We start from the raw sequence: 12,638 nt of genomic DNA on the forward strand, positions 1-12,638 counted from the left end.
GCTGCACCTACAACAGCAGCACCGACTACAGCTGCACCGACTACTGCTGCACCTACAACAGCCGCACCGACTACTGCTGCACCTACAACAGCAGCACCTACAACTGCTGCACCTACAACAGCAGCACCTACAACTGCTGCACCTACAACAGCAACACCTACAACAGCAGCACCTACAACAGCAGCACCTACAACAGCAGCACCGACAACACAGCCGCACCTACAACAGCAGCACCGACTACAGCTGCACCGACAACAGCCGCACCGACTACTGCTGCACCTACAACAGCAGCACCTACAACTACTGCACCTACAACTGCTGCACCTACAACAGCAGCGCCTACCACAGCTGCACCTACAACAGCAGCACCGACTACAGCCGCACCGACTACTTCTGCACCTACAACAGCAGCACCGACTACAGCTGCACCGACTACTGCTGCACCTACAACAGCCGCACCGACTACAACTGCACCTACGACAGCTGCCCCTACAACAGCTGCACCGACTACTGCTGCACCTACAACAGCAGCGCCTACCACAGCTGCACCTACAACAGCAGCACCGACTACAGCCGCACCGACTACAACTGCACCTACGACAGCTGCCCCTACAACAGCTGCACCGACTACTGCTGCACCTACAACAGCTGCACCTACAACAGCAGCGCCTACCACAGCTGCACCTACAACAGCAGCACCGACTACAGCCGCACCTACAACAGCAGCACCGACTACTGCCGCACCTACAACAGCAGCACCGACTACAGCTGCACCGACTACAGCTGCACTGACTACTGCTGCACCTACGACAGCAGCACCTACAACGGCTGCACCGACTACTGCTGCACCTACAACAGCCGCACCGACTACTGCTGCACCTACAACAGCAGCACCTACAACAGCTGCACCGACTACTGCTGCACCTACAACAGCCGCACCTACAACAGCAGCGCCTACCACAGCTGCACCTACAACAGCAGCACCGACTACAGCCGCACCTACAACAGCAGCACCGACTACTGCCGCACCTACAACAGCAGCACCGACTACAGCTGCATCGACTACAGCTGCACTGACTACTGCTGCACCTACGACAGCAGCACCGACTACAGCCGCACCGACTACTTCTGCACCTACAACAGCAGCACCGACTACAGCTGCACCGACTACTGCTGCACCTACAACAGCCGCACCGACTACTGCTGCACCTACAACAGCAGCACCTACAACTGCTGCACCTACAACAGCAGCACCTACAACTGCTGCACCTACAACAGCAACACCTACAACAGCAGCACCTACAACAGCAGCACCGACTACAGCCGCACCTACAACAGCAGCACCGACTACAGCTGCACCGACTACAGCTGCACCTACAACAGCCGCACCGACTACTGCTGCACCTACAACAGCAGCACCTACAACTACTGCACCTACAACTGCTGCACCTACAACAGCAGCGCCTACCACAGCTGCACCTACAACAGCAGCACCGACTACAGCCGCACCGACTACTTCTGCACCTACAACAGCAGCACCGACTACAGCTGCACCGACTACTGCTGCACCTACAACAGCCGCACCGACTACTGCTGCACCTACAACAGCAACACCTACAAAAGCAGCACCTACAACAGCAGCACCTACAACAGCAGCACCTACAACAGCAGCACCGACTACAGCCGCACCTACAACAGCAGCACCGACTACAGCTGCACCGACTACAGCTGCACTAACTACTGCTGCACCTACGACAGCAGCACCTACAACAGCCGCACCGACTACAACTGCACCTACGACAGCTGCCCCTACAACAGCCGCACCTACAACAGCAACACCTACAACAGAAGCGCCTACGACAGCCGCACCGACTACTGCAGCACCTACAACAGCAGCACCAACAACAGCCGCACCTACGACAGCTGCCCCTCCAACAGCTACACCAACAACAGCAGCACCTACAACAGCGGCACCTACAACTGCTGCACCTACAACAGCCGCACCGACTACTTCTGCACCTACAACAGCAGCAACTACAACAGAAGCGCCTACGACAGCCGTGCCTACAACAGCTGCACCTACGACAGCAGCACCTACAACAGCCGCACCGACAACAGCCGCACCTACGACAGCTGCCCCTACAACAGCTACACCAACAACAGCCGCACCTACGACAGCTGCCCCTACAACAGCTACACCAACAACAGCAGCACCTACAACAGCAGCACCAACTACAGCTGCACCGACAACTGCTGCACCAACAACAGCAGCACCTACAACTGCTGCACCTACAACTGCTGCACCTACAACAGCAACACCTACAACAGCAGCACCTACAACTGATGCACCGACTACTGCTGCACCTACAACAGCAGCACCTACAACTGCTGCTCCTACAACTGAGGCACCTACAACAGCAGCGCCTACCACAGCTGCACCTACAACAGCAGCACCTACAACTGCTGCACCGACTACTGCTGCACCTACAACAGCAGCACCGACTACTGCAGCACCTACAACAGCAGCACCTACAACTGCTGCACCTACAACTGTTGCACCTACAACAGCAGCGCCTTCCACAGCTGCACCTACAACAGCTGCACCAACTACAGCCGCACCTACAACAGCTGCACCAACTACAGCCGCACCTACAACAGCAGCTCCGACTACTGCTGCACCTACAACAGCAACACCTACAACAGCAGCACCTACAACAGCAGCACCGACTACTGCTGCACCTACAACAGCCGCACCTGCGACTGCTGCACTTACAACTGCTGCACTTACAACTGCAGCACCTACAACTGCTGCACCTACAACAGCAACACCTACAACAGCAGCACCTACAACAGCGGCACCTACAACTGCTGCACCTACAACAGCCGCACCGACTACTTCTGCACCTACAACAGCAGCACCTACGGCTGCACCTACAACAGCAGCACCTACAACAGAAGCGCCTACGACAGCCGTGCCTACAACAGCTGCACCAACTACTGCTGCACCTACAACAGCAACACCTACAACAGCAACACCTACAACAGCAGCGCCTACCACAGCAGCACCAACTACAGATGCACCTACAACAGCAGCACCGACTACAGCCGCACTGACTACTGCTGCACCTACAACAGCAGCACCGACTACTGCTGCACCTACAACAGCAGCTCCTACAACTGCTGCACCTACAACTGTTGCACCTACAACAGCAGCGCCTACTACAGCTGCACCTACAACAGCAGCACCGACTACAGCCGCACCTACAACAGCAGCACCGACTACAGCTGCACCGACTACAGCTGCACTAACTACTGCTGCACCTACGACAGCAGCACCTACAACAGCCGCACCGACTACAACTGCACCTACGACAGCTGCCCCTACAACAGCCGCACCTACAACTGCAGCACCTACAACAGCAGCACCGACAACAGCCGCACCTACGACAGCAGCCCCTACAACAGCTACACCAACAACAGCAGCACCTACAACAGCAGCACCAACTACAGCTGCACCGACAACTGCTGCACCAACAACTGCTGCACCTACAACTGCTGCACCTACAACTGCAGCACCTACAACTGATGCACCGACTACTGCTGCACCTACAACTGCATCAAATGGAGTAAGCCACAAGATCAGTCTCATCACCGCATCCTGCCTGGTGGTGTTGTCTTGGCTACTGTCAAGCCAACAATAGCATTAGTGCTGAATTTCCATCAATGGTATGACTTGTCAGTAAATATCTAAGAATCTTGTAGTGGAAGACTTCGGATGAACTTACTATCAAATTAATAATTTAATAATATATATATATAAAGATAATGGTATACATATATCTGAAAATCATGCACCGTTAATTTTCTTATTTATACCAAGTGTAGAATGGTCTGCAATAATAGACGACCTAGGCTGAAACACCTTTAGCCGCCGATTCCTCCATACCTGCTCCTTTTGAAAAGGGGCCCACGGCAGACCAACCTGTTCCCTCAAACCAACCAAGCATAGCCCGTGTAAGTATGTCAGTACCCCAATTAACGTTAACGGTCTAGCACGGGTCCTCATTTAGCTTCCACCCAGGTTTGCAGGGTAAGTCGGGGTCCTCCTTCACAAGTGTAAAATATATATATATATATATATATATATATAATAATATATATATATATAAATAAGTGTAATTTAATTTGGGCAAAACAAAACCATAAAAATGCTCAGCAATATTATTATTGATTTTTTTCAACCAATTCATGAAGTTACAATATAGCTTAACTGAGAGCCTACAGCTCCACCTGCCTGTGTTGGCGTAAACAGCTGCTGCTACCAGGAACCTGATATTTTGTTTCACTTTGGTTCCTTGCAGAAGACACTCAAACATGGCAATTTGCCGTGTATTGGTTAATGATAAAATGATAAGATGGTTAAAACGTTGGTAGGTAATATTCAGTGGCACAACTGACTGAGAAACCTTATCACCTGTTGCAAAATCTACACCACTGTTTTGAAGAGTTCTTTTGTTTTGTTTGTAAACTGTATTGATTAAAGTATTGAGCTTTAGAACTTGAAATTATGTTTTTAGATTTAAATTGTAAAGAAAGATTAATTCATTGTGAAAGCATCTTTTTTATATATATTAACAAACGATTTGCCCGAGAGGCTGATTAGTTTGAGAATTTATATATATCCAGTAAAAATGTGTTGGAGAGGGTTAGACTGTAAATTGAATAATCTTGTGATTTCTATGGACTAGAAAAAAGACATTTGTCATCTGCTCTTATATTGTATTTACACACAAATATTCTGGATAGATACTGAGCATTTTAACTACACAACAAGGACGTTTATTTAGTTTAAAAATCAGAACAGAATAAAAAAACATGAAATTTTCTCTGTACAGTTGGTCTTCTGAAATGGAGAAATTACACAAACATAAAGATAAACAGGCTTCTAAAGTGATTTTAAATGTTCATAAGAACTCTTGAATCTCCAATTTTATTTCCTACATTAAAGTTTTGTTAAATGTTGTGAAATATTTGATTTATCTATGTTCCTTTGTAGTCACACAAAATTTCAAATAAATTGAAAGAAAACAAAAACATCAGTGTCTTCAATTTTATGTTTCCAGCGCTTAATGTCAGGACTTTTTCACATATGACGGTAGTATAAAACGTCTAGTAGTGACCTGCATCATAGTATATTTAGGTTTCATTTATTTTCATTAGAATTGTTATGGTTAAGTTTTGGAAATAGGAGACAACACTAATCTGGCATGAATCAACATGTAAGTCTAACGATTGTCAACACTGTTTAATTGACAGGTGATTATGAGGAAATGCAATTCAAAAATCACAAAGGGATTGACTATGAAGCCAAAGACGTCACTGAAACTAAAAGCTATGCAGTAGACATAAAAGATGCTTTTTTTTTTTTTTTAAATGCGTCCATATGAACATTATTATTTTGTACTTTAACTGTATTGTGTCATATATATATAATTCATCCAATGAATCTATATTTATTTGTTTGTTTTTACTGATATATTTTTTTTACTGTCATATTTGAGGAACTTCCCGTTACATTTGAGGTGGAATGCACCAGCAACTTGTTTCACAGGAAAAAAGAAGGGAATGTGCCAGGACACTAAGCCAAGAAACTGACAAAGTGACTAATATCATTTACCAGGGTTTGGTTTTGTTCATTGAGAATGTTATTCAACTTAATTCGATAGTGTTGCCATGAGTCACGTCATTAACCTTTATTCGCCTTCAGTATAAAGGCCTTGTTAGATGTAGACCATCACATAACGTGTAAGGTTTGCAATATCACAGGCGTGAAGTGGACTAAATTCATAGACACTGAAATAGTTTTAAACATCGAAAGCAGATAGAAAGGGAAATTTAGAACTTCTCATCTCATTTCTTTTTAATTTCGGTGAGTACATTTTTAAGTCAATACATAGATTTCTGTAAATTTTTACACTGTGCGTGTGTGAGAAAGAGAGAGAACGAGAGAAGGTATGCATGTTTCTGTTTAATAATTGTATGTTTATATATTTTATGTTTAGTACCAATGCATCTTAATAATAACCTCTGCTCTACTTTTAGGAAATGTTTATGCTTTTCATTGCATTAGACATTATGTGTCTATATATTTAAAATTCCTTCCTTCATTTATGGCACATGCATTTTGTCTTCTTTTCTTAACATTGTAAATAATGCACTGCTTTGGTTTCAAACAAACTAGCTCCCTATAGTCAAATTCTGTTAAAAAAAAAAAGTGTATAAAACGTTGCATTTCATACTTTGTATCAGAGTATAAAATCTACATGGTTCAAGGTGAGGATTGTTATTAGGAGAACACGTATTGTTTTATAGATGTTTTTGAATGAAAGATTTAACAGTTCCATTTGAATGTTGTGTTAAAAGAAAAAATACTACTATACTAAATACTGTCATGCTATGGTTGATTACTCTGCGCAAATTAAATGGTAATAATTGTTGTGAAAACTGTCGCAAAAATCCCCTTGAACATGCTGCCTCTGTGACTAAGTCCCTGTATTGTTCAATTTGTAGAGATTCAAAAGAAAGAGGATGGATGTCGGACGGATCATATCAATTTTCCTGATTATATTTGGTAAGCTGAGTGATGTTAAGCAGATTGCCTGCACTTCATCGAATGTTTCTTTCACAACACACACATCAGTCTAGTATCAGCTATGAATCAAAATGAGTCATCGTAGGTAGTCTGTGCTTTCTTAATCCTTTTGAATGTTATATTTTATAATAGCTGCAGCACCTACGACTGCACAAATCACGACAGCAGCACCAACAACTGCTGCACCTACAGAACCACCACCTACAACTGCTGCACCTACAGAACCACCACCTACAACTGCTGCACCTACAGAACCACCACCTACAACTGCTGCACCTACAGAACCACCACCTACAACAGCAGCACCTACAACAGCAGCACCTACTACTGCTGCACCTACAACTGCAGCACCTACAACTGCTGCACCTACAACAGCAGCACCTACAACAGCAGCGCCGACTACAGCTGCACCGACTACTGCTGCACCTACAACTGCAGCACCTACAACTGCTGCACCTACAACAGCAGCACCGACTACTGCTGCACCTACAACAGCCGCACCTACAACTGCTGCACCTACAACAGCAGCACCGATTACACCTGCACCGACTACTGCTGCACCTACAACAGCAGTGCCTACGACAGCTGCACCTACAACTGCTGCACCTACAACAGCTGCACCGACTACTGCTGCACCTACAACAGCAGCACCTACAACTGCTGCACCTACAACTACAGCACCGACTACTGCTGCACCTACAACAGCCGCACCTACAACTGCTGCACCTACAACAGCAGCACCGACTACTGCTGCACCGACTACTGCTGCACCTACAACAGCAGCGCCTACGACAGCTGCACCTACAACTGCTGCACCTACAACAACTGCACCGACTACTGCTGCACCTACAACAGCAGCACCTACAACTGCTGCACCTACAACGGCCGCACCGACTACAGCTGCACCGACTACTGCTGCACCTACAACAGCCGCACCTACGACTGCTGCACCTACAACTGCTGCACCTACAACTGCAGCACCTACAACTGCTGCACCTACAACAGCAACACCTACAACAGCAGCACCTACAACAGCGGCACCTACAACTGCTGCACCTACAACAGCCGCACCGACTACTTCTGCACCTACAACAGCAGCACCTACTACTGCTGCACCTACTACTGCTGCACCTACAACAGCCGCACCGACTACTGCTGCACCTACAACAGCAGCACCTACAACTGCTGCACCTACAACTGCTGCACCTACAACAGCAGCGCCTACCACAGCTGCACCTACAACAGCAGCACCGACTACTGCTGCACCTACAACAGCAACACCTACAACTGCTGCACCTACAACAGCAGCACCGACTACACCTGCACCAACTACTGCTGCACCTACAACAGCAGCGCCTACGACAGCTGCACCTACAACTGCTGCACCTACAACAACAACACCGACACTGCTGCACCTACAACAGCAGCACCTACAACTGCTGCACCTACAACGCCGCACCGACTACAGCTGCACCGACTACTGCTGCACCTACAACAGCCGCACCTACAACTGCTGCACCTACAACAGCAACACCTACAACTGCAGCACCTACAACAGCAGCACCTAACTACAGATGCACCTACAACAGCAGCACCTACAACAGCAACACCTACAACTGCTGCACCTACAACAGCAGCACCTACAACTGCTGCACCTACAACAGCAGCACCTACAACTGTTGCACCTACAACAGCAGCACCTACGACAGCTGCACCTACAACAGCAGCACCAACAACAGCAACACCTACAACAGCAGCACCCACAACAGCAGCACCTACAACAGCAGCTCCGACTAGCTGCACCTACAACCTAACAGCCGTGCCTACAACAGCTGCACCAACTACTGCTGCACCTACAACAGCAGCACCGACTACTGCTGCACCTACAACAGCAGCACCTACAACAGCAGCACCTACAACTGTTGCACCTACAACAGCAGCGCCTACCACAGCTGCACCTACAACAGCAGCACCAACTACTGCCGCACCTACAACAGCAGCACCTACCACAGCTGCACCTACAACAGCAGCACCAACTACAGCCGCACCTATAACAGCAGCACTGACGACTGCCGCACCTACAACAGCAGCTCCGACTACTGCTGCACCTACAACAGCCGCACCTACAACTGCTGCACCTACAACAGCAGCTCCGACTAACTGCACCCTACCTACAACAGCAGCACCTACAACTGCTGCACCTACAACTGTTGCACCTACAACAGCAGCGCCTACCACAGCTGCACCTACAACAGCAGCAACGACTACAGCCGCACCGACTACTGCTGCACCTACAACAGCAGCACCTACAACTGCTGCACCTACAACATCAGCACCTACAACTGCTGCACCTACTACTGCTGCACCTACAACAACAGCACCTACAACTGCTGCACCTACTACTGCTGCACCTACTACTGCTGCACCTACAACAGCCGCACCGACTACTGCTGCACCTACAACAGCAGCACCTACAACTGCTGCACCTACAACTGCTGCACCTACAACAGCAGCGCCTACCACAGCTGCACCTACAACAGCAGCACCGACTACAGCTGCACCTACAACAGCCGCACCGACTACTGCTGCACCTACAACAGCAGCACCTACAACTGCTGCACCAACAACAGCAGCACCTACAACTGCTGCACCTACAACAGCAGCACCTACAACTGATGCACCGACTACTGCTGCACCTACAACAGCAGCACCTACAACAGCAGCACCGACTACAGCTGCACCTACAACAGCAGCACCTACAACTGCTGCACCTACAACAGCAGCACCTACGACTGCTGCACCTACAACTGCTGCACCTACAACAGCAACACCTACAACTGCTGCACCTACAACAACTGTAGCACTCACCACATCAAGAGTGTCTTTCACATCAGTTCGAGACACATTTACACCTGAATTGTCGGATCCTTCATCACCAGCTTTTAGAGGGCGAGCGGCAACGATAAAAAGAGAGGTAAGTCTCACCTATGCAATAAATTCTGCTGGTACAAGTAGTGAATTGTTTTATAAAAGATGTCGAGCTCCCACTCAAATAAATTAAACTTACTTGTCCATTATATCTGAATAATTGATGACAGACACATAAATGGGAACATATTAAGAGAAGAATACTACACCACCAGCTCAGGATGACCTTGAATCGTCTGCTATTTTACAAATCAATCTCAATTGATTGAATTGCCTGATTTTAATCTTGGCAGCGCCAGAAAAAATGTGATCAAGCAACAAAGGGTAGTTGCATTCGGGCTTGAATTCCCCAATAAGTCATGATATATAGTATATTTTGGTATAAATGTATTTCTATTAATGATGCTGTTAATAAAAATGTGAAAATATTGTGTTTCAATCAATATCCTTTGCATAATTGAATATGTCACCATGTAGACTAAGATGCACTATCCAAATTTGAGTTTTCATTGAAGCAGTGTCAGAAAGGCTTAATAATACCAACATAAGGCAACTTGCTTAATAACGTATCAGAGAGCTAAATATATCTACAATTTTTGAAAGATTCTCTAAAATTAGAAAGACGTTTAGAAAAAGCTGTTCGCCTACAAGGCTGAAGTTAAAATAACTGCTTAAATACAACTTAATTTCTGTTTTTGCAGCTTGAACCTTTCTACCGAAGTCGATTCCCTTCCTCCTTCAGGTCCTTGAACGTGGTGTCATTCAGGTATTGTGTTGAGAGCTACAGTGTTACAATCTAAGAAAAGTGGCCTTAATCTAATATTTCAAACAATGTTTTTTGTTTCACCTTTTGCAGAAGTGGATCAGTCATCGCCAACATGGACCTTCAATTTGTGAGCACATTGGCTCCTAACAACAGTCAGATAGCAAATGTTTTGATCAACGCAGCCCCAAACGTCACTGGCTTCGACATTGAAACCAGCTCCATCAACGTGAATGGCACAGGTAAGCTATGTTGAGCGCAAATTGATCAAACATTCCAAAAGTTGTACAACTGTTTTTTAAATGAATGTTTTGTTTTTATTTAATTTACAGCTTCCAGTGGAGTAAGCCACAAGATCAGTCTCGTCACCGCATCCTGTCTCGTACTGTTGTCTTGGCTACTGTCAAGCCAACAATAGCATCAGTGCTGATTTTTTTTGATGAATTTCCAACAATACATGAATGCCATCACTGGTATGAAAAATGACTTTGTTGTCAGTAAAAATCCAAGATGATTGTCTTGTACAGCTTAAGACTTACTACCAAAGTCCCATTTAATCATCACAAGAAAAATAAGATCACAATATGACATGAATCTGTTGGATGGCAGAAAATAATTGCGCTTTTAATTCACAAATGAATCTTGCTTCAGTTAGCATTGTCCTCTAGCAATATTTAACTTAATAATAATTAACTTAATGACAGTTACTAATGCTGTCTTGCTTAGTCTTGTGCTACACAAGTAAAATCTGCCGCACTATAAAGTATAACTGAGAAATTATTCTCAACATTTTCTGTTACAGTTGGGAACATGAGATAAAGGTAGCACATTGTAAAGTGAACAAATGTCTGGAATTAAATGAGATACCCATCCAAGTCCCAACACTGATCCAATACATAGTTTTATCATCCCTGTATAAATTATATATGTGTTTGCATAAATATGCACTGCAAATAAAGTGAATTTATGTAATCATGTAAAGCTTTCTTTTAGTTTGGACAATTTCTGTCAGAAACATTACAATGATCGGAACAGTCTTTGAAGAATGTAAATGTTCTCTGTTTTAAAAAAAAAAAATTGATTTGTGCGTGGGTAAATAGAAAGACTATCAGGGCATGTTCATGTCAGGAACTTCAATTAAAGCACAAGTGAGATTTGCATACAATCAGCCCTGCCGTGAAATGTTCTTTGATTAAGTTCCACAGTAGCTTCTTACAATCAGCCGGTCTTAGAAGTTGTTGTGTCAGTGAATCAGGTTTGTCCAGGAAGAGAGAACTGGGAGTGGTGCATAGTTTACATTATGGGATTATTGTATCTATTCAAACACTGCCAGGCAGCCTGAGAGATATATTGTCCTTAAATCGCATCTAGCTCAAAGTAACCAACAGCTTTAAAACAACCACCCATGGTCAGAGTAAATCTTCCATTATGTCTCTCACGAAAAAAAGGATTTTAGCGTGTTTTTCGTGAAACTATGATTAATTCTATGTCCCAGCAGTGAAATTGTGGAATTATTTTAAAATGTGTCATATTATGCTTGATAAATATATAGACAGTGTTGTTACAAATCTTGTCATAAAAAGTAATTACTAAATAATGCATTTTATGTACCCAAAATCCGCTTTTGTTCATGTCCCACTACTTCTTCTCAATGTTGATATATGTAAAATGAGATGATTCAATGACAATTTCAAATAAAATTGTTGTAAATAATGATGAATTCACACCATATTAAATTTTTTTTGTTTTGATAATGTCATTTATATGATTTCTTTCATCTAAATGCACCTTTCTCACCTTTCTGAGTCCTTAGCGTGACACTGAACGAATCCCATATTAAACTTTGTTTTCAAAGTCAAACAGATGTAGTTTCTATAGAAACAGAGGGTAGTAAGTGAGTACATGAATGACCATATTGGGCCAGCCGCACTTGAGGCGGTTCTCAAACCCAAGTTTGCAAAGAACGGACTTGTGTTCTTAGGGAAGAATTGACTTCCAAGGTCACGACCACACAGAACACTGTTGACAGTGGAGACGATGTGATCTTTCTGGTATTGCCCAATACCCCTTGCCTGGCTCCACACCTTTAAATTCACCCGCATCATCGAGCAAAACCCCAAACCTCGACTTGAAATGAATTGACAATTCTGTCTGATATCAGGCAAGAATACCCCCGGCACAGAGCCAAAAAATACATCACAAAATGTTATTAATATTATTTTGTTAATAAATGACTGAAATGACTTTGTACATGGTTATTTATCGTTTTGTTTCTTAAATACACACCTAAAAGAA

The 12,638-nt window shown here is 45.0% G+C and overlaps 1 protein-coding gene across 1 annotated transcript in view; it reads left to right on the forward strand.

The window, feature by feature from the left end:
- Positions 1 to 12,638, forward strand: part of LOC129093176 (uncharacterized) — a 42,138-nt gene that overhangs the window by 20,275 nt on the left and 9,225 nt on the right. The window contains exons 3-5 of the mRNA XM_054601094.1: positions 10,282 to 10,346; positions 10,437 to 10,585; positions 10,676 to 10,686. Of these exons, the coding sequence (XP_054457069.1) occupies positions 10,282 to 10,346; positions 10,437 to 10,585; positions 10,676 to 10,686 (225 nt within the window). The remainder of the gene's footprint in view (positions 1 to 10,281; positions 10,347 to 10,436; positions 10,586 to 10,675; positions 10,687 to 12,638) is intronic.

The sequence above is a fragment of the Anoplopoma fimbria genome, chromosome 7 (genome assembly GCF_027596085.1).
Source record: "Anoplopoma fimbria isolate UVic2021 breed Golden Eagle Sablefish chromosome 7, Afim_UVic_2022, whole genome shotgun sequence".
Lineage (NCBI taxonomy): Eukaryota > Metazoa > Chordata > Actinopteri > Perciformes > Anoplopomatidae > Anoplopoma > Anoplopoma fimbria.